This window comes from Balaenoptera ricei, chromosome 10 (assembly GCF_028023285.1).
Source record: "Balaenoptera ricei isolate mBalRic1 chromosome 10, mBalRic1.hap2, whole genome shotgun sequence".
NCBI lineage: Eukaryota > Metazoa > Chordata > Mammalia > Artiodactyla > Balaenopteridae > Balaenoptera > Balaenoptera ricei.
In genome coordinates, this window is record NC_082648.1 from 39118050 (window position 1) to 39142290 (window position 24241).

General features: G+C 41.5%; 1 protein-coding gene across 1 annotated transcript in view; it reads right to left on the reverse strand.

Moving 5' to 3' along the window:
- The window catches only part of SLC38A1 (solute carrier family 38 member 1), a 65528-nt gene that overhangs the window by 36241 nt on the left and 5046 nt on the right, over positions 1-24241 (reverse strand). The window contains exons 2-4 of the mRNA XM_059935728.1: positions 11100-11305; positions 807-882; positions 399-514 (exon numbers count right to left, since the gene is read on the reverse strand). Coding sequence (XP_059791711.1) covers positions 399-514; positions 807-882; positions 11100-11221 — 314 coding nt within the window. The 5' untranslated portion in view covers positions 11222-11305. The remainder of the gene's footprint in view (positions 1-398; positions 515-806; positions 883-11099; positions 11306-24241) is intronic.

Consider the following 24241-nt stretch of genomic DNA (forward strand, 5'->3'; position numbering starts at 1 on the left):
TTCCACAGCAATCCAATACCAAAGTGGTGATTGGATGGATTAAACACCTCAATATTTTCACCATTTATTGATAGCTGAGATTTAAAGTGACAAGTCAAGAGTCCAAAAATACAAAAAGTGCTATTTTCAAATCGTTTATCCTTTCTGCAAGAGCTTATTTTGCTATTTTTGATTAATAAAAAGATTTTCTCCTTTCACTTTCTTATAAACATGAGGTGCTTCTTGGAAAATCATTCAAACAAACAATATAAAAGGATGCACTGTAACTTAGCCAAGTTAGTAAAACATAAAAAGAAATAAGAACTATTTCGAAATATTTCCAAAGTCTTCTGTGTATGAACAGAAACATACAGAAAATACAGTTTTTAAATGAAAAGTACGGCAGGGTCAACACTCACAGAAAAAGTAGGATTCCGGTATTTGCCAGGGCGAAGGCGAGTCCCAAAATCCCACTGCCCATAATGGCGTTGCTTAGGTTAAAAACAGACATGCCCAAGGAGGTTGTTCCTGGAATCTGAACAGAGACAGTGACACTAAGCAAAAGAGTCCTCAAGACAGATCATCACGTCAAAGCCTTTAAAGAAAGCACTAACAGGAACCAACAGGGAAATGAAATTCAAGGAATCCTTTCTTAGTGGTCTAGTTATTTTTTTTTTAAATGGGTTTCAGGAGAAAATACATAGGCTCCGAGGAATAACCTGGTGAATAAATAGCTATGTTTTTGGTACTATGCTGGATGAATTAAACATCTGTCACAATTTATGTCATTTAAAAAAATAAGCAAACTTTATTATGATGGCACTTACATAGTCATCACATTTCTTTTTTTCCAAATGGCTGTTCGTGAGACTCCTTCTACTTTCACGATCAGAAATAAACTTGCTGTAAAGAGACGTATAATGATTAAATTTCATGATAATGACTTGAAACTTAACATCATGACTAAATGATTTATTAACTTACCAAAACATCACGCATGGAAAGTTATCAACCAGTTACTTAGGAGTTTTTTGTTTTTTTTTAAAAATTATTTATTTATTTATTTATGTATTTTTGGCTGTGTTGGGTCTTCGTTTCTGTGCGAGGGCTTTCTCTAGTTGCGGCAAGCGGGGGCCACTCTTCATCGAGGTGCGCGGGCCTCTCACTGTCGCGGCCTCTCTTGTTGCGGAGCACAGGCTCCAGACGCGCAGGCTCAGTAGTTGTGGTTCACGGGCCTAGTTGCTCCGCGGCATGTGGGATCTTCCCAGACCAGGGCTCGAACCCGTGTCCCCTGCACTGGCAGGCAGATTCTCAACCACTGCACCACCAGGGAAGCCCCACTTAGGAGTTTATAGTCATATTCAACCACTCTCCCTACCTCGTTTTTGTTTTGGTTTGGGTTTTTTTTTTTTGCCAGTTTTAGCTGTCCACATTCTTGTTTTACCAAATAAACTAAACGTGCTCCAAGGGCAGACACTTTGCGTCATTCCTTTTCATATCCCTCACTCTACTTAGCACAAAACAATGCAGATAGCAGGTGCTCATCTTGAGAGGAAATGAAAGACAACCGTAAGTCAAAAAGAGCTATAGATTTTGAATCATTTTAATACTAATAAATTAAAACACTATATGCAATGCAAGTTAACTTTTACATAGATTGTTCTCTAATGGAAAATGAGATAATGTCAAGAATACTAGAAAGCTGGCATTGAAAAGAATATTGGAGGCAGGATTCCTTCTGAGCTCACATTCCTGGAGCACAAAGTTATTACATAGGAATTCCCTCCCCCCGGCAAAAAGGAAAACAACTCTTTTCCCATCACACGTTCTTTCAGCACCTGCTTATATGCAAGTCACTAGACCAGGCAATGTGGGAGATATGGGGGTGTGTAATAAGTGATGCAGCAGTGGCCCACAGGAAATTATGGTGGAGGAAGCAGGGCATATGGTCCATGGTTAGGGGCAGAGCTAGTAGGGCTTAAAGCAAGCATGGGATTCAGAACGTGAGTTCAAATTCTCACTTGCTCTGAGGGCCTGAGTATGCTACCCCAGTTTCCTGATCTGTGAAACGGGAACGACACTATTACATTATCTCAGAGTGTTACTGGGAGAATTAAATGAGAGCACATGTAAAACATCAGTACAGCTCCAGACACAGAGTAAGAGCAACACATGGGAAAGATTCAGACAGGGTGAGTGGAGTAAAGTATGTACAAATATACAGAAGGAGGAATTCAGAATGCTCTAAGAACCAGCAAATATATTCGGGATTAATATCAGAACTTTAAGTGCTATTGTCAAAGAAAAGTCTATTCATAAGCAAACTGCTACATGTATTAGTTAAGACATGTTAGGGGTGCTTTTTGGCTCTCCTTCTGGAAATTTTATTATCTGGTCTAAGTAAGAAATAATCAGTGTGGGGCTTCCCTGGTGGCACAGTGGTTGAGAATCTGCCTGCCGATGCAGGGGACACGGGTTCGAGGCCTGGTCTGGGAAGATCCCACATGCCGCGGAGCAACTAGGCCCATGAGCCACAACTACTGAGCCTGCGCGTCTGGAGCCTGTGCTCCGCAACAAGAGAGGCCGCGATAGTGAGAGGCCCGCGCACCGCGATGAAGAGTGGCCCCCGCTTGCCGCAACTACAGAAAGCCCTCGCACAGAAACGAAGACCCAACACAGCCATAAATAAATAAATAAATAAATAAATAAATAAAGCAGTTCCTTTAAAAAAAAGAAATAATCATTGTGTTTTCCACTAATAAATATAAAGCCACTTGAATTGGACTACCTTAAAGAGGCATATATCTTTAAACTCTACATTATATTTTCATATGCTTTTTTTAATGAGGCTATATTTCACCATAAACCATGTTTTAATGAAAGATATATATCATTAATGTTGGTTTTATTTGTCTACCGTTTTCATCTTTAATCCATATTCTTCAGGTCTGCATTATTTCGCCAGGAGAAACCAAAGGCAGGCAACATAGACGCTATGAACTTCCCCTGAGGCCACCACCTGGTACGAGCAGCACGGCCTGTGGTTTATTTCCTTCAGCATCTGCCTTTGCCTAGGACCTGTTCAGTGACCGTCAGAGATGAAAAGGAAGTGAAGAAAACCTTGGTCTCCTGAAACCCAGGAGCTGACATTCCGGCTGAGGAGAGACCAGACCAGCTAACACCGGAATAGGAACATCAGGCCATGCAAAATGGAGATGAGATAAGGAAGCCAGAGAAGGAAAAACCATGATTGGGTGGGATTAGCCAGAGGAAACGAAAAGGCCGAGGCCTGAGAAACAGCATTGCAGGGTCTTAGCAAGAGAATGACACAATGAAAGCTGTGTCTTTGGAGACCCATCTGGCAGTTCTCTAGCCCTGGCTCTTCTTTTGCCCTTAACATTTTAAATCTTTCCAAAGAACTGAGGTTTACAGATCTGGCTGGAGAGGGACCGGGAGAGCAGCCTTCCTTTTCACCCAGGCGGCCCAAGGAAATGGGGGTGCTGGACTTGCCAAACTGAAGTTGACTCATATTTAGTGTGGCTGTTAAACGAAAGACTGTATTGTAATCAGGCTAATTTTAACAATCAACTCAAGTCTACCAAATCATTACCCAGAAGGTCCCCTGTTTGCCTTTCTTGCAGAGAGATTTGCTTTTCAAAGAGAATCTCCATTATTTTTAAACTAAGGGGAAAGCCCGAACATTTTCAAATAAACTAAACCAAACACCAGTGAACCTCCTATTATGGCAGATCTAAGTTCCTGGCCTGCCAATGCTCCCCAGACTTGTGGCAGAAGACGGACAGAGAAGAACCGGATCAAGGCACCTGGATGCAGGGGCATTCAACAGGGTCAAACACTGCAACGGAAGGGGAGGAAGAAGAGGCTCCTGCATGCTTGCCAGCTCTCTGCTGCACCGCTTCTGCGGGATGAGAATAATGCAAGTGACTTGCAGAGCTGTTGTGATGAGTAACCATGAAAAAGCACATTAAAACACATCGTGCTTTGGGTAGTTTGTTCTTGTGTTATTGAGCTGAATGAGCTGCTTGTAAATTTTGGAGATTAATCCTTTGTCAGTTGCTTCGTTTGCAAATATTTTCTCCCATTCTGAGGGTTGTCTTTTGGTCTTGTTTATCATCGGATGAATGGATAAAGAAGATGTGGCACATATATACAATGGAATATTACTCAGCCATAAAAAGAAACGAAATGGAGTTATCTGTAGTGAGGTGGATGGAGTTAGAGTCTGTCATACAGAGTGAAGTAAGTCAGAAAGAGAAAAACAAATGTAGTATGCTAACACGTATATATGGAATCTAAGGGAAAAAAAAAAGGCCATGAAGAACCTAGTGGCAAGACGGGAATAAAGACACAGACCTACTAGAGAATGGACTTGAGGATATGGGGAGGGGGAAGGGTAAGATGTGACAAAGTGAGAGAGTGGCATGGACATATAGACACTACCAAACGTAAAATAGATAGCTAGTGGGAAGCAACCGCATAGCACAGGGAGATCAGCTCTGTGTTTTGTGACCACCTAGAGAGGTGGGATAGGGAGGGTGAGAGGGAGGGAGGCGCAAGAGGGAAGAGATATGGGAACATATGTATATGTATAACTGATTCACTTTGTTATAAAGCAGAAACTTACACACCATTGTAAAGCAATTATACCCCAATAAAGATGTTAAAAAAAAAAACAAACAAAACAACACATTGTGCTTTGAGTGCTTCCCGATTCTGCCTCTTTCTGTCTACTTTCTACAGCAAGACTTGACAGGTTTTCCCAAAAATCTTCACTGGTGCTCCCACTGAAAAAGTTTCGAGTCCAAACTGCTCGCCCTGCAAATTCCAGGTACTGCTGAATTTGATTTTGCCTCACTGTTCAATCTTAGCTCCCCCTGCTCTTCCAAATGGTCTTCCCAAGAGGCGGGGAGGATCAAGATAAGACCAGGGCATTCTGAGAATAGAGACTGAAAAACAAGTACCGCTAGGAATCCACTCTCCCCTCAAGAGACCCTCCGTCCTCCTCTCTGCCAATGCCTTCCTGCCCGTTCACAACCCTCATCCTCCATGAGTCTGCTGATGTTCTGGTTTGAATGCAGTTTTCTGACTCTGACCTATTTACGATTTTTCTGTAGCACCGACCGTGGCACTAAGCTCATCTTGCACCCAGAGTGGCGGTGTCATGTTCTCACTGCCTTAGCTCCTCCTTCTATGTACCTGCCCATGTGTTAGCAACTCAGAGGAACCCTCCATAAACCAAATGTGCCTCTTCCATTGAGGAACCAGGGAGTAGCTTAGGCTGCAGGGAAATCTTGCTCGCTTTGTATTTCTGCAAACTTTTTTTAAAAAAACAAAATAAAACCAACCTTTGCTTTTTGTAATGGAAAAGTCCATTTATAACAACTAGGTCAAGCAGCTTATCACAAGTTTCTGTTATCTCACCATTTTAAAAATGCAATTTCGTGTTAAAAAGCACTGACCTCTGGCAAAGACCTCTTTATTGACTTAAAAATGAGCTATTGGAGAAGGTGCCTTTGACATGCGGTCTTGGGAATGATAAAAGTATTATTAAAAAAGCATTTTCAGTGGGTCGTTCTGTACCCATAAAGCAGAATCTGATCAACCCTTAGGTAGCCAATTGTTCTGTGAACAAAACAAAACAAAAATCTACAGTGTGTCATGCTGACCTTCAACAGACAAAGCCTTAAAAAGGATGTAGGCATTATACTGAGGTAGTGTGAAGGGAGACAAGCAATATACAGCAGTTATTTAAAGCGAAAAATAAATCAACAACAAGAATCCAGTTAAGGATGGGTTGTACAATGGGAAGATAATCTTCCTATTTTAATCTCTACCAATCAGGTTCTTACTAGATTATAGTGTTTCATTGGAGGATTTATAACACAAAAGAGATGAGTGGTTGAACTTAAATGACCTTTCCTAGCTCTTTCCCTGAAAGTCTAACAGTCTACAAAAAAGGAAAAGAGAAAAGGAGGAAAGAAGCATGTAACCGAGAGACTGGAAAGCATGAAAGAATTAAAGAAATAGCAGGCATTTAAAGAGAAGACTGAGAGGTGAGAAAAGCCTTATCTGGTGGATAAACTCTACCCAAAATAGGAGAAAACAGATCTTCATTGTAGCGGGAGCCATTAAAGCCAGGGAACAATTTTCTGACATGAAAACTGAATATGGGAAGAAGTTATGGTATCTTCTTCCCTAAGGTATAGAGAAGACATTAGAAGAAGAGAAGGGGTAACTTTTCAAGGGTCCTCCCAATGATACAAATGTAGTTCATGAACTCCGGAAGACATACAGGGACCAAGGAAAAAAAAGGCTGATGTAAGCTGTAGTGACAAGAGTTCCTCATTAAGAAATACCTTAATGAAAGACTCTCAAATTTTGTTAGAAGCTTCCTGGGTCATAACAACAGTAACTATTCATGGAGATTAGAGCAACAGTAGATAAATATTAAAATATGTGAATATTTGCTTGGCTACAGCTAGGATAATCTGTTACTATTTCAACGACTTTAAGATAACAACAACCAACAATCATCCCAAACCTAAAACAGTATTATTAGTCCTTGGGTGGAGAAGAAAGAAGCGCTTGCCAAAGAAAGAGGGTTGCACTTTTACTGTTAGAGACTTTCCTCGTACTAAAAGACTTACTCTTGCCAGACACCATGTCAAGTGCTTTACATGAGTTTTCTCATCTCTTTTCACAATAATTGCATGTGGTCAGTAGTATTTTTAGCTCCATTTTGGAGAAATTAAGTAACTTGACCAAAGTTACATTATACCTAAACCGCTGAGCCATGATTTGAACCTAAGCGGGCTGATGGTACAGCCTGAGTCCTTAACCTACAAACAGCATTGCATTTAATATTCCCCAACAATCCCAGGAGGTCAGGTATTATTTTTATCCCTGTGTTACAGGGATGGAACTAAGGCTTAAAGTACAAGATCACACAAGACCTATGGATGGAGCCAGGATTCAATTTAAGTTGAAATCCAAACCACGCACTTAACTTCTCTCTCTGTCTCTGTCTCTCTCTTTCATTTAACAAATACTTTGTAGTGTCTGCCCTGTTCCAGGCACTATTATCATATCATTACAAGGTACAAGAGATATAAAAATGATTAAGATGGGTCCTTCTCTCAAGAAGCTCACATCTAGAGGAATGTCTAGAGCTCATTACTCAAAGTGTGGTCCATGGACCAGCTGTAAGGGCATCACCTGGAAGCTTGTAAGAAACTAGAATCTCAGGCCCAGTACCAGAGCTACTGAATCAGAATCTGCACGTTAACAAGGTTTCCAGGTGTTTCACATGCACATTAAAATGTCAGCAGTACTGGTCCAGTGGACATTTCAAAAGCCTTTGCTTTGTAAAGCAATTATACTCCAATAAAGATGTTAAAAAAAAAAAAAAAAAAGGCTTTGCTGTTCCAGGTATAGGTTTCTATGACTATAACCCACGAATTAGGGCATGAAATAAAACAACTGAACTGGAATAAGAGCAGGTGTCCTAATGCCCAAACGGCTCTACTCTATTTTTAACTAAACTTAATAAAATGATTCTTAAGGTATCCTAGAAGGGAGTTTCCAGGCAAAGCTATCAGTTACACGCCAGCTAATGAGAAGTCAACATTTGTTTTCAACATTTTCTCTAGCTTCCTAAAAAAAGGCACTGTTACCTAGAAGTTCACTGTTTTGGGAGATGGTTCGCCTAGATTCATATAATTGGGCCTACCTTCCTCCCACCAATGTGAAAAAGCTAACAGAAGAGTCAGAAATATTAGGTGTAGCTTTGCAGAAATCATGGGGGGAGGGGGGGTGGTGGGGGTGTGTCTTTTTTGATTTTTATTTACCTTTTTGGCTTCATGCTGTAATATGTTGTTTTTAATTTTCATTGTTCTAGAGCCAGAAATGAAGCAAAATTCATAAACCATGTCAATGAAAGAGAGGAGATAAAATAAAGCAATAAATGCATCACACCACACTTGTGACAGTGGAACCAAATTCCAAAAAACAAGAGGCTGTACAGCCCACATCTTAGTCATGGTCTCTGGGGAAGTGAGCTCCCCTGGCAGGCACCCCAAGGGGCGAGAAGGGGTGCCTCCTCCTACCCCAAGAGGTTATCATCTCCCAAACAATACTTCTTCTTAGTAAAACTTTTAAATATCAAGTTCAGATCCTAAGCTGAATATTATAAAAGACTCTCATTTTAAAGTCCTGAAGGTTTACACTGCTTTGGGAATGAAGCTTTGTTATAAACCTAAAATGTGCTACTTGTGAAATAGCTGGAATCCCATCCACCACCGTTAACTGGAGGTCAGCAGTGACTACAGAACACCCCAGGGGCCCAGAGCAGAAAATAGCACCGGTAGAGTTTAGCAGAGTTTAATTGATAGTAGAGACTATCTTTTTCATTCACACCCGAGCATTTTAATCAGAGGCAGCAGGACACAGAGGAAAGACAGAGATTTCAGACAGACCTGTGTGTGCCCTTGAGCAAGTTATTCTATTTCTCTAAGCCTCCATTTTCTTAGGGTACACTGAATTTTTAAATTTTCCTTATTTGCAAAAGAATACATTAAATGATATTATAAGGATAAGTGGTAATATATGTAATCACACCTGGCACTCAAGAAATGGTAGTTAGGGGCTTCCCTGGTGGCGCAGTGGTTGAGAATCTGCCTGCTAATGCAGGGGACACGGGTTCGAGCCCTGGTCTGGGAAGATCCCACATGCCACGGAGCAGCTGGGCCCGTGAGCCACAACTACTGAGCCTGCGCGTCTGGAGCCTGTGCCCCGCAACGGGAGGGGCCGCGATAGTGAAAGGCCCGCGCACCGCGATGAAGAGCGGTCCCTGCACCGCGATGAAGAGCGGTCCCTGCACCGCGATGAAGAGCGGTCCCTGCACCGCGATGAAGAGCGGTCCCTGCACCGCGATGAAGAGTGGCCCCCACTTGCCGCAACTAGAGAAAGCCCTCGCACGAACCGAAGACCCAACACAGCCAAAATAAATAAATAAATAAATAAATAAAGTAGCTATAAAAGTAAAAAAAAAAAAAAAAGGTATGCACATCTTAAATTTAAAAAAAAAAAAAAAAAAAGAAATGGTAGTTATTCTTAATAATTACACAGAAAAGGTGAAAGAAGCAAACTTGAGTTCAACAATAAGAAATACCACATGGTGAATGATACTTGAATGGCAATGAGGAAGTATTTGGGCTGGAGACTTAACCTCTGAGAATATGTCAGGAAGAGAACAAGGAGGAGGGGCGGGGCTGGAACTTCTGAGTGTCTGTAAATGATGGCAGCCCAGTCAATTACACATTGTATCAGAATGCAGAGCAGATTATCAGAAATGATTTCGGTGAAGATGCCTGGTTAGCTGACATAATGTTTTCATCTTCCTCCCAATTTCCTTTTGACCCCACTCCCGCAAGTGTAGGTTGGTGTTCTAGTAAGTAGTCCCCGAAGAGTCCACTCTCTCCTCCCAGCCTTTTAGGAGGCCTCGGGCTTCAAACAAACCTCACCACTAACTCCCAAGCTGCAGAGCTTCCTGCTAAGGGATCCATATAAGCTGGCTGTAAAATCAGAAGGTCAGAATTTGCAGCAACATGGATGGACCTAGAGAGATTATCACACTAAGTGAAGTAAGTCAGAAAGAGAAAGATAAATTCCATACGATATCACTTATATGTGGAATCTAAAATATGACACAAATGAACTTATCTACGAAACAGAAACAGACTCACAAACACAGAGAACAGACTTGTGGTTGCCAGTGGGAAGGGGGTGTGGGAGGGATGGATTGGGAGTTTGGGGTTAGCAGATGCAAACTATTATATATAGAATGGATAAACAACAAGGTCCTACTGTATAGCACAGGGAACTATATTCAATATCCTGTGATAGGGCTTCCCTGGTGGTGCAGTGGTTGGGAGTCCGCCTGCCAATGCAGGGGACACGGGTTCCAGCCCTGGTCCGGGAAGATCCCACATGCCGCGCAGCAACTAAGCCCGTGCGCCACAACTACTGAGCCTGCACTCTAGAGCCCACGAGCCACAACTACTGAAGCCCGCGTGCCACAACTACTGAAGCCCACGCACCTAGAGCCCGTGCTCGGCAGCAAGAGAAGCCACCGCAATGAGAAGCCCGTGCACCGCAACAAAGAGTAGCCCCCGCTCGCCGCAACTAGAGAAAGCGCGCGCGCAGCAACGAAGACCCAACGCAGCCAAAAATGAAAATAAATAAAATAAATAAATTTATTAAAAAAAAAAATATATATATATATATCCTGTGATAAGCCATAATGGAAAAGAATATGAAAAAGAATATATATATATGTATAACTGAATCACTTTGCTGTACACCAGAAAATAACATGACAATGTAAGTCAACTATATTTCAATAAAATACATTTTTAAAAATAATAAAAAAATAAAATCAGAAGGTCAGAGAATGCTAAGGGTGAGAGCTGCCAGGCCAGCATTCTTCCTACCCGCCCCCTACCTTCCCTCACTCACTGTATCTCTTCTTTTCTTTCTCTTTCATGTACTATTTCTCCGTTTCATGTACTATTTCTCCATTTCATGTACTCTTTCATCTACTATTTCTCATAGAGCCATTTGGCTCTGTGTTATTATTACTTAAAATCCATGTTACAAACGATGCTTGTAGTGACGTATTTGTCGTTTTAACATGGGAACGTTGGCAAATGCGACTTTGACCATTCCTTGATTAACATGTGGGCAAGGCCAGATGACTGTAGTACACATTCAGATATGGCACGCGGTGAAATTCCAACAGTTGGTCTGATTCATAAACACAGAGCTTTTGAAAAGTTAAGGCTGGTTGGGGTCCAATGTATTTATACATTTTTATTAGACTCAATTGAAAGATTTGAAAGGATGATTAAATTACTTTCCTATTTGCTTCATCTGCTATTGCAGACGATGCCCAACAGATGTCACATATGAAATTCAAATTACATCTTCAAATGGAGCATAACTTTAGTAATGAATAATTCAAGAGAATAACTGAAAACCAGAATGATATTTTAGAGACATTTCTTTCATTGGAGAGAAACTGTTCGTGGAAAAATACTCACCTATTTATCTGACCATTTTCTACCTCGGTGAAATCATTGGAATCATTGCTAATGTTATCATCTTCGGGCACTGTCATGTTTTGCAATTCAGTTAATTCGAGTCCACTTTTGAAATGCATCATGTTTAGAAAGTACCTGTCGTCCAAATCCTCCTTTTCTGAGTGTATTTACAAATGGATAGCAGCAAAAATATAAGGTTCACACCCCTAAAATACAACACAAGGAAAAATAATTAAACATGTGAATATCACCACTGATTACACATAAGCTATTACACACAAATGATTTGCTGATAACATAACTTTTACATTTTGCTATTCAAAGCATTAAGGCAATCTTGGTACATCAAGTTATAGAGGCTGTAAATTTTCTGTCTTTCATAAATCTTCCTGCATTTTTAACTATAAAATGAGTCATGTCCCATAATCTTTACGCTCACGTTCATAGGAATACCATGTGATCTGTAGGCAGTAGAGATGCCCTTTTATGAAGCAGTGCGTTTAAAAGGAAAGTGAATAGGTTATTTTAATGCGTCAGACCACAGGGCACACATATAGCTGGGTACAGACTGAACAGACACAAAAGCACCTCTGATTTAGCAATCCCAGTTTAATAAAAATGCAAATCCTCAATAAATGGCATCATGCAGGATCAACCACTCAACCTGGAGGTCAAGTAGCAAAGGACAAATCTGTGTTTTGAAATTTAGCAAACAGTTTATCCATCAACTGCAAGAGATTAAATCAGTCTCTTCAATGAAATCACTCCATGTCAGGGAGTTAGGGAATTAAAAACTCATACTCAGGGGATTTAGGTTAATCCACCTGAAACTATATTTCCTCACAGAAATGAAAGACTTGCCGAGTTCACATTTTCTCCCACGTGAATGACTGAGATTTAAATTTCTGAGTGGTCACCAATAATATATAAGGGGGTAAAGAGTTTCAGACACACAGCATCACAAATCAAAAAGCAGGTGGCAACAGAGGTGTGGTACTGTGATTTATTATAAAGAATACATAGTTGGTCTTCGTTCCTATTTCTGGTTCACAGCTCCCCAAACCCTTAGAATTTCCTAAGTGTTGAGAGTGATAAATGTCCTTTGGTATATTAATGAGGTGACTTTGGGAAAGCACCTAAGGATGGGGGCTGGTTGCCAGTGGAGCCAAACGTGTGATTAGAGGGTTGAAATTTTCAGCCCCAGCCCGTGATTTCCGGGGAGAGGAGACAGGCCAGAGCTTGAATCAATCACTAATGGCCAATGAGTTCATCAATCATGCCTATGTAATGAAGCCTCCATAAAAAGCAAAAAAAGGAGGAGATTCAAAGCATATCCATACTAGGGACCCAGAACACCACGTACTGGGCACCAAGCTCCACAAGGACAGAAGCGCCTATGTTGAGGACCTCGTCCTGTGTATCTCTACATCTGGCTGTTGATTTGTATCCTCTGATATCTTTTGGAATAAACTGGTAACCTAGTGAGCAAACGGGTTTTCCTGAGTTCTGTGAGCTCTTCTGGCAAATTAATGGAACCCAAGGAGGGGGTCATGGAAACCTCTGATTTATGGCCAGTCGGTCAGGAGCACAGGCAATAACCTGGGCTTGTGATTGGTGTCTGAAGTGAAGGGCGGGCTTGTGGCATGGAGCCCTTGACCCGTAGAATCTCATTCTATCTACCGGTGGATAGTGTCAGAATTGAATTGACAATTGATGGTGTGGGGAAGCCTACACACACACACACACACACACACACACACACACACACGTTGGAAATGGGTCCAGGAACCCTTTTAAGAAGTAAATGCAACTTCAAAAGTAAGGCCTGTAAAGGTATAGGGGCCTCACTAAGATAATCTCGGTGAGGCGACGGGGATCATGGAATGAAGCAGAATGTCAGCGAGATTTTTTTTTTAACCTCCAATGGATGATCCGCCTTGGATGATGTTTTGATATTTTGTCTGATCCTGAATTCCATAAGATAACTGTAACCTAGTTAACAGTCAAAGCTCCAATGTGCCCATCTAAGCATCCTAGTATATCCGAAGAAGCATTTTGCTAACTGATAATATTTTCAGGACCCCTAGAAAGTACCCTAGAATGACACTTCTTTAAGAATTTCCTTCTTCTCAACCTAGGGGCAAGACGGGAATAAAGACGCAGACCTACTAGAGAATGGACTTGAGGACATGGGGAGGGGGAAGGGTAAGCTGGGACGAAGTGAGAGAGTGGCATGGACATATATACACTACAAAATGTAAAATAGATAGCTAGTGGGAAGCAGCTGTATAGCACAGGGAGATCAGCTCAGTGCTTTGTGACCACCTAGAGAGGTGGGATAGGGAGGGTGGGAGGGAGCCGCAAGAGGGAGGGGATATGGGGATATATGTATATGTATAGCTGATTCACTTTGTTATACAGCAGAAACTAACACACCATTGTAAAGCAATTACATTCCAATAAAGCTATTAAAAAACAAAAAAGAATTTCCTTCTTCTCTTCCCCACAGCCAGGCCCCACCTTACTCCTTTCCATTCACACCATCTCCTGTCTAGAATGAATCTTCCCTGGTTCCAGGATCCTTTACAGCTTCCACAAGATAAATAATGTCTAATACCTCAGATTCCAGGAGCCTCACCCTTCCTGCAGGGCAGGGCTTCTCCTGGAAAGCAGGAAGCCAGGATGGGAGATTGGAGCTCCCTGAACTCCTGGTCTAAGGCTACCCTGGCAGCTCAGGGCTGATTCTTCCAGCTAGGGTGGTAGTGCTGGAGCCTGGGCCATGACTAATTGATTTTAGTGTCTTCACACAGCAGCAGCATTTACAGCCTGTCTTTACTTTGCAGAAGTTGGAAGTGCATTAGAAAGGTTAAACCCCCTTGTCACCCCTCGGCCCCCTCTGAAGAAAGCTGCACAAATGGACTGGGCTGGGTAACCCCTAGGAGTCTTGCCACACTGGCTCTTGCCTGTATGACTCCCTCAGAGGCTACTAAAGTGATACTGTAGGGCTGCTAGAAAGTTCACTCAGTGGGGACTTCCCTGGTGGTCCAGTGGTAAAGAATACGCCTTACAATGCAGGGGACGGGGGTTCGATCCCTGGTCAGGGAACTAAGATCCCACATGCCACGGGGCAACTAAGCCTGCACGCCACAACTACTGAGCTTGCGTGCCTCAACTAGAGCCTGCGTGCCACAAACTACAGAGCCCACGTGCTCTAGAACCCGCGCCCCACAACTAGAGAAGAGAAAGCCTGCACGCCACAACTAGAGAGAAGCCCGCGCACCACAACGAAGAGTCCCGCATGCCTCAACAAAGATCCCGCGTGCCGCAATTAAGATCTGACACAGCCAAAGAAATAAATTAAATAAATTAATAAATAATAAAATAAATCTTAAAAAAAAAGTTCACTCAGTGGATGGCATTTCCAATCTGGGTTAAGGAGTCCTTTTCTCTCTACAAACTTGTAGGAAACAGGGCACTAGACAAAAAATTTCTGAGGAGAGGAAAAGTTGACTAACAACAGATCTGGAATCTACTGTTTGAATGTAAACTTTCATATCAATATATGTGTGTGAATACAAATATATACTACACACACACACACACACACACACATGTGCAATGGACAAAAAAGGAAAAGAATAAAAAGAATAGAGTAAGTTCTGGCCACTAAAATTATGTCAGTATTAGGCAAATGCCAGTACTAAGTTAATCACATAGGATACATTTTTGCCTTTGGCTTAAAGAGAAATTTATTTTTTTCGCAGTTCCAGAAGTCCAAGATTAAGGTAATGGCAAGTTTTATTTCTTCTGAGGCCTCTCTCCTTGGCTTACAGATAGCTGTCTTCTTGCTCTGTCCTCATATGGTCTTTCGTATCTCTGCATGTTCTCTGTATTGTAACCTCCTTTTCTTTTCTTTTTTTTTTTAATTTAGGATAAATTTTTATTGTTGTGAAATAACCTATCTGAAATCTAACTTATTCTTGAAAATAAAAACTGGAAAAATGGGGAAAATTAACAAAGTTAGTGACATCTGTCACTAAGGTTGAGGCCACACTTAGGAAGTACTATCCATTCAATTTATTATATATTTATTGAGTGCTAGGTGATGAAAGGATTTTAAAAGTCTGAAAAGGATCTGAGGCAGTTTCACAGAAAAATCACATTTGAACTGGCTCTTGAAAAAGAAAAAAAAATTTTTCTGGTTCTAAAGCTAATATATGACCACTGTAGAATCTTTAGAGCAAACATTGTACAAGAAACCCCACCACTCAAAATGGGCCACTGTTAGAGTTTCATGTGCTTCCTCCCTTCTTTTCTTCTTTTTTTCTTTTCCTTTCTTTCTTCCTCTCTAGCTCTCTCTCCTCTCTCTTTTTTATTTAACATTGGAAATTTAGACTGTTTTCAGTCTATTGTTTTTCATGTAATATTACATAGTATGAATTTTGAAGAACAGAAGTGTTTTTTAAAAATACATTAGTTCCTTACTAATAAATAATACAGGTCTTTGTAGAAAAATTAGAAAATACAAGCTTGCAAATGAAAGAAAGAACAAATAAAAAGAAAAAAGTCACCTGTTATCTCAGCAAGCAGAGATGATCACTGTATATATATTGGAGTATAACCTTCAAGGGTTTTTCTACGCACATAGATATAGTGCCTGACACACAATAGGCACTTGATAAATATCTGTTAAATGAAAAGAATGAGTACAAATTTTTAAAAAATATGTATACATTTATAAAAATGGAAATCATACTATAGAGTTTTTAAAACATATTTTTTCACTTAACAAGATATGGTCTCCTATCCTGAGTTATGTCCGTAAACATGGGTCTACACCATTACGGCAAATGCTCCTTACCGCTTGATTGTGCCATAAATTGACATCCAACCTACTACTGCTAGACAGTCACACTGCCTGGTGGACAGGAGACTGACAGGTGGAGATGGGCCCTGAGCTGAGACTTTTCAATGAAGGAGAACACGGCCAACGACAAAGACACAGGAAGTGCAGATTGAGTTTAAGAAACAAAAGAATTATAGTTTCACTGAAAGACTGAAGCAATTATCAGACTATACAGTTAATTAAAAGACCGAATGGGGTCATCATGTGACCATCTTGACATTAACCCAACCACAATTACTATCTCCCAACATTTATAATAGGTTACAAATGACGGTTTACTCAGCACAGAATATTTCTGATCCTTTACTGCAATCTTGTGAGGTATTCTTAAGATGCATTATTATCTTGCCATGCTTATTGGTACGTTTTACTAATAGTACCAATGTAAAATACAGAAACTTCTTCTCTACTCTTCATGGTGATATGCATCAAAGGAGAGGATAGTTAAAGAAATCTTGTTTGGTCTTACGTTGGTCTTACGTTGCTTACAACCTACTGAAACAAGAAAGACCTTCCCATATAAAGTGACAGTATATCATAAAACATTTGCATGATAGAGACCAAACTGTACAGTAGAACAAAGAATAAGTCCAGAAAGATTTCAGAGACATGCATACATACATAGGTACATACAGGAAGGAAGGAGGGAAGGAAAGAAGGAAGGAAGGAAAGAAGGGAGGGAGGGAGGGAAGGAGGCGGGTGGGGGGAGGGAGGAAGGAAATTGGAGCCTGGAGAAATCAGGTAAGGTTTTACAAAGAACTATGAACTATGTTGAACTATGTCTAAAAATAGACAGGATTTAGACTGGGGTAGGGAAGGCATTCCTTGCGCTGGAAACGGCACAGGCAAAGACATGGAGGCCAGATGTGCAGAGAACACCCACTCAGATGAATCTAGCTACAGCAGAGGGAGCAAGGTACATGTTCTTGAGCAATAAGAGGTTATATTGGTTTAGCAAAAGCTGATTAAAAAATTGTAGAGAGAAAACCAAACCAAAAAATATACTATAACTCAAACATTGTCCAAAATTACTTTTGGGGATAAATAAACAAAAATACAATTTCAATCGCTGAGACACTGTGTGATGGATTGACCCACTCAAAATGTGTTCCCACTTCTTTCTAGTCCAGTTCTGCATCTAGAGGATGGAGAGTTGAAAACTACATTTCCCACATTCCTTTGCAGCTAGGGGGTCTAGAGAAGATTTAGATTCCACCAATCAGAGAGCAAAGTGGTGGGGCCCAGGCACCCATTTTGCTGGTACAATTCTAGCAGATGCCACAGACAGCACTGGAGCCAACAACTGTGGCTATGAATTCCCGATCATCAGATTTGGCCTAAGTGACGTGCTCCTGGAGCATATGTTCAAACAATGAGAAACTGGCTTCCTGGCTTCCTGATGCGAGGCACAAAAGCAGCCCCTAAAGCCAGCTGAGTGGTGGTGTTCTGGTGATTCTTCCTAGAGACCCAGACTAAAGCCTGGTCTACCATCTTTCCTAACAATTTTACAGGCCTTAATTCCCCATATTCAATCCCTTTTGCTTAACATACATAGAAAGATCTCTGTTAATATGCAGCTAAACCCTGACTGATATTCTTAATTTTATTTTTTCCTCCCTCTGAAATATTTTATTATGAAAATTTTAAACATATATAAAAGTGGACAGAATAGAATAATGAACATCCACGTAGCAACTTCAACAAGGATCATTTCAGGCCAGTCTTGTTGAAGTTTTACCCCCACCATCACATAGAATTATTTAACAAAAGATTCCAGATATCCTATCATTTGTAACTATTTCAGCACATATCTCTAAAAGGTCAGATCTATTTTTAAAACAGTATCATCATATCATGATCACACCTAAAATGTAACAAGAATTCCTTTATGACATTAAATATCCAGTCACATACACTTAATTTCAAAATTGTTATGAATCACTATTATTTTTTTTATTCTGAAGAATAAGATCACACCTCTCCCAGCTCAGCTCCTGAAGATCAATTATGACAGCTAGGTCAGTGGTTTTGAGAATGTGTTAGGCGTAAGGCCAATGATGGTCCTGGTCTTCCTGCCATCTCTTTCCATAACCAACTGAGCCTATTTACACACTTGAGGTCCTTGACTCACCGGGCTGTTCACTGTATTTCAAAGGGCCTCAAACAGGCTAAACAGGTTAACTAAAACGTCAAGAGTCCTTGCTTTTGGCAAGATTGCCTTAACTTGATGTGATAATCCTAGATTCTGACTGGCAATGTTATATATCTTTGAGTAAAAAAAGCGGGAAGTGAATTAATATTTTCAAGTTGTAGTCAAAACTCACTAAACAGTATACTTAAGAACCAGATGTTGCATTCCATATCAGTTATACTTCAACTAAAATAAAAGCTTAAAATTGATAGTCTTTGAAAACCTGGAGTCCTCGGGAGGTGGGGAATGGCCTTCAGGAGTGAAAGGCTGGGACCCAGTAAGCATTCTCAGAAGAAAAGGTGTTTTCTCTCTTCTTACTCAAAACTCCAAACAAACAAAAACTCTAGCGTTCATGTCTCAGCTCTGCTAGGGCTTGGCCTCCCACTTTCTCTCTACTGGCTTCCCTGACTTCTGTGAATCACGCTCAGCTTCATATCTGGAAAGTAACCTTGAACTATCACCCCTCCCTCCTGTCTTTACTGCCAACAGTCTGAACAACTTGCCCCTGTCCTCATCACTCCCCTGAACCCAGGATCCACTGGCAAACCCGGGCTTCACCCTTCAGGAGCTGTGTTGACCCTGGGCAAGTAGGTTAACTTCTCTTTACCTCAGCGTCCTCATCTGTAAAATGGAGATAAAGTGGTACCCACCTTACAGAGTCCTTATAAAGATTCCATGTTTGGGTCCATGCTCGGCCCGATTCTGGTAAGCGAGGGTGACTGTCGCTGCTACTATTGCTACCTCTTCCTAATCAAGGCAAGTGGCCTTTTCTCAGTCCTCATCCCTTCACTTCCCTGCACAGGAGGGTCACGGTTTCCCGACCTCCACCGGCTTGCTCCTCACCGCACCCTCCTACACGCTGCTTCCTGCCTCCCACCCTCAGTGTGAGGGCAGCCCTTCTCCCTCCACTCTTCCCTCTGCACACTCCAAACTCTTTCCTTTGTAAGTTTCAAGCCTGAAGTGTCAGGCTTCACCCCCACAAGGGCATCTTTCATATCTTTTCTCCCCCCCAGGCCTTTTCATTTTACAAAACTAGAAATCCTCTGCGTTTTGAAATAGGATCTTCCTCATAAATACTACTTGCTAATGATCACGTCACTTAACATGGCACGTGTTTCTTCATCTGTAAACTTAGAAGGCTGCAGGGGAGAGGCAATCTCTCAGGTTCCCTCCTGCTCAGAAAAATTTCCACAAATTCTTTTCGGACCCCAGCTGCCCGCCGCACCTCTCCACGTGGATGTTTGCCATGACCTCCAACTCCACGTGCCTCACTGAACACATCACCCGACCTCACACATCAGCTTTTCTATTTCTGTTCACGATAATGTTCGTTCCCCTCCTCACTCAGACATGGAACCCGGATATCTAATCAGTCCCCAGGTCCTGTCAACATTCTTTCATACCGTCCCTTCCTTCCTCTCATTCCTCCCGGCTCCACAGTCCTAGCCTGGCCAGTCGCTTCCCCCCGTGCTGCCTCCTGAGCCCTACCCACTTCAGGAAGACGCAGGTTCTTCCTGAAAATCCATGTCTTGCACATTCCTCTTCCCCCCCTTGCCAATCATAACTGTTCCTAATAGCTGAATCCCTGGAACCTCAAATTCAAGGCCCAGATTGCTCTTAACTCTCTCTTTAAACTTCTCTCCCACCATGTTCCTTCTGAACCTTGCATTCCTGTGATGGATCTACTTATAAGCAGTTTCCTGCTTTGCTTCCACCATCTTGGTCCTAACATACTTCCCACAAACCCCTTTCCCATCAAGCTCATGCTCATTTAAGTACAACATTTCTTTCAAAGCCCATCTTGCTGGCTTGCATGCTGTTTTTTTTTTTTTTTTTTAATTTCAAGCCAACCTTCTCTGTGAGGTCTTCCTCCAATGATCAGCTCGTGATTGATTATTTACCTGTGATGAATTCTTACAGCGCTTTTGTATAGATTACTCATTGGCTTATAGCAAGGGTTCTTATATATTTTCATGATCTCCTTATGGAGTTATCCAGATCCCTAATTATTATACATTTTCAACTTCTCGAGGACAGGGACCACAGCCCTCTTAGCGCCCTAGCACACGGTGATAGTAAATATGTGAACAATAATGGTGATGACTCAACTGAAAAAGCAAGCTATGATAATCTGTCTATAGACAATACAGCAGCAATCCTCACAAACACAATTTCACAGGAAAACATAACAAAAATGGGAAGTTAAAGGAAGCGACACATGCAGCCCCACAGCACAGTTTTCATTAAGTCTGCCACTTAATTTCTTTTACATTTGATCCGGGCATGTGAGAATTACGTGAAAGTGCATTTAAAACTGTAAAGTACTATATGAATGGAAGGTATTTATCATGAACATCCTGGCCACTATGCCTGGAATGTTTGAGAACTCTTGGCATGATTTCTACAAGTTCAGAGAAAGGGTTGTATTAGAGCAGTGGTTCTCAACTGGGGACCATTTTGGCGCCCCCCCCCCCAAGGGACATCTGACCATGCCTGGAGACATTTTTCGTTGTCACAAGTGAGAGGGTGTCGCAGCCTTCTAGTGGAGAGAGTTGCTGCTACACACCATACACAGGGTGGCTGTCCGCAACAAAGCCTTATCTGGCCCCAAATGCCCAGAGTGCCGAGGGTGAGAAGCCCCACGTTAAAGGAAGCTCACCAGAGGATGAGGACTGACCATTTCTGCATGGGGTAGAGGTGAGCTGCTCACTTCCTTGGACAGACTGCCCCCTGCGTCCTATCTTGTTCACAGTATCCCAGCACCTGCTCCTACCACCCCACAACGCTGTTCAGCTTCCCAGATGATCTTTTATTTTCTTAATTTTTATTTTTTTACTTAACGATTTCATTTTATTGGAAAATATTTGACTAGGTAATACACGTACATAGGACAACATTCATAAAGTACAAAATAGTCTACAGTGAAAAAAGCCTCCTTCACTCCTTATCTCCTAAGAAGTTCCCTCCCATGTTTTCTTCTATAACTTTTACAGTTTTATTTTTTACATTAAAATCTTTGACTCGGGGGCTTCCCTGGTGGCACAGTGGTTGGGAGTCTGCCTGCCGATGCAGGGGACACGGGTTCGTGCCCTGGTCCGGGAAGATCCCACATGCCGCAGAGCAGCTGGGCCCATGAGCCACAATTACTGAGCCTGCGCGTCTGGAGCCTGTGCTCCGCGGCAAGAGAGGCCGTGATAGTGAGAGGCCCGCGCACTGCGATGAAGAGTGGCCCCCACTTGCCACAACTGGAGAAAGCCCTCGCACAGAAACGAAGACCCAACACAGCCAAAAATAAATAAATAAATAAAATTTAAAAGAATAAGGCTTTAAAAAAAAAAAAAAAAAAAAACTTTGACTCGGGGGCTTCCATGGTGGCGCAGTGGTTAAGAATCCGCCTGCCAATGCAGGGGACACGGGTTCGAGCCCTGGTCCGGGAAGATCCCACATGCTGCGGAGCAACTAAGCCCGTGCGCCACAACTACTGAAGCCCGTGCACCTAGAGCCCGTGCTCCGCAACAAGAGAAGCCACAGCAATAAGCCCGTGCACCGCAATGAAGAGTAGCCCCTGCTCGCCGCAACTAGAGAAAGCCCGTGTGCAGTGACGAAGACCCAATGCAGCCAAAAATAAATACAAATAAATAAATTAATTAAAAAAAAAAAATCTTTGACTCGGGGCTTCCCTGGTGGCGCGGTGGTTGAGAATCTGCCTGCCAATGCAGGGGACACGGGTTCGAGCCCTGGTCTGGGAAGATCCCACATGCCGCGGAGCGACTGGGCCCGTGAGCCACAACGACTGAGCCTGCACGTCTGGAGCCTGTGCTCCGCAACAAGAGAGGCCGCGATAGTGAGAGGCCCACGCACCGCGATGAAGAGTGGTCCCCACTTGCCGCAACTAGAGAAAGCCCTCGCACAGAAACGAAGACCCAACACAGCCATAAATAAATAAATTAATTAATTAAATTAAAAAAAAAATCTTTGACTCACCCAGATGATCTTTTAAATGTCTGTTATCAACATGCCCAGCCTATGATGTTGGGGAGTTAACCTACCCATATTCAGATGTTTTGAAACTATTCTGATTTCTCAAAGTCAGAAAATATTAATAAACTCTAGAAGTTAATGAAGTTCATCTGTAACTCTGGATATAAGAGGACTGACTGTATATTACATTACAAAAACTAAAGTTTAATTTAATTAAAACAGTGAGTGTCTTTGAGCAGTGTGAATACCACAAAAGTAAAAATCTTTCTCATCAACTGAAAATTCATGGATTTAAATAATTACATACAGAGTTTAAAGACAGCTTGGCATATGATAGCCTTTGAGAAATTCTTTTTCTTTGCACATGTATGTTTTTGCTATAGTAATATCTCTGATCAAGGATTACTATTGAACTAAAAACAATGAACAGGAGTTTTTTTTTAAGGCCTAGCTGTTATGACAGCTAACTCCCAACAAAATACTCTAGGAAAAACAGAAATAATGACAATTTGAAAGCATCACAAAGTGCTTTCAAATTGCATGTGAGGAGGTTCATTTATAAATATAAACATTAAAAAATATGCCTTTATTTGAAAAGAGAAAATGTAATAAAACACACTATAACTAAATACCAAATGACGTTATAGTCCTTGAACAAGTTTTTTCTTCTCTTTGGACCTTTGTCTTAGACAGAATCTGAAGTTCAGATTAACTGATGCACTCTCAAAGATCTCTCCCAGTTCTAAAATCCTCTGAATTTATGATTCTGTAGACTGTTTCTTAATGAATCACTTTCATTTCAGAGATAAGAAGATGAGCTTGTGGACAAGTCTTTTGAATAGGTGACTTTTAGACTAGGAGTACTCAGTTCTGACTACACATAGGAATCACCTTGGGAGCTTTAGAAAAACAACAGTGATAATCTGCCCCCCTAACGCACACCAGTTTCTGATTCAATTGGTCTAGGATGGAATCTAAGCATGGATATTTTAAATGCTCTGTAAGGGATTCTAATGTGCTGCCAACATTAAGATCTACAGATTACATTGGGTCGGCCAAAAAATTCATTCAGGTTTTTCCGTAAGATGGTATGGGAAAACCCGAACGAACTTTTTGGCCAGCCCAACACTAAGGGTTAAAAACAAATGCAGCAGGAGCCCAAGTTGGTAAGCTGAATGAGCAAAGCAGATTGGGCACAAGAAACTGGAGAACATGTGTCTCATCTATTTCAGTAAAAGTAAGACAGATCTTTTGATTTCTTTTCAAGAAATGCCAGAAATCCAGGTTTTAAGTGAAATTCTGATACTGTACTTAAATGTTGACAACTAATTCCAAACAATTTTAAGAGAACATGGAGGGCCCACAAAATATACCCACAGGTTTCATTTGGTTCTATAGCCACCAGTTTGCAACATAAACAAAACCAGTTCAATAAACCAAGCCCAGCTTTTCCTCTGTGCTGTGTCCTGCTGCTCTCCCACTCAGAGCCTCCCACTCCCAGACCTTGGGCCATAACCTTTCCCTTTCCTTTTCCTTTCCATTGTCTCTTTCTTTTCCAATCATCTTTGTCACTCCTAAGAGATGGAAACTGACACCCACACATTAAATCTTTATTTGGCCCTGGCTGCATCACTGGATGGGCTTCTATGCCTGGGAAAATGCAGGTTATAAATTGTAACCTGAGGCTGGGACTCCAAGATGTCAACAACTGGTGAGCTTTGTCAAGTCAGGGGAAAAGCCAGTCAAGCTCATAATTTCACATTACCAAGACTTTATCAAACAATCTATGGAAGTCTTCATTTAATTTCTGCTTTTGTTTTGCTTGTTTTTAAATCTAAACCACTGTGTATGAGAATTATCCCTGGTGTTGTTTTTTTTTTTTGTTTTTTGTTTTTTTAAATTCCTATGTCTGGGCTCTGCCGCAGGATGACTAAATCTGAATCTCTGGAAATGGAGTCTGGGCATTGGTAGCTTTTAAAAGACTCTAGGTGAGTCTGATGTGAAGCTCACATTGAGAATCGTTAATCTCTACCCATCTCCTAAAACTGCAGATTAGCAGTGTGT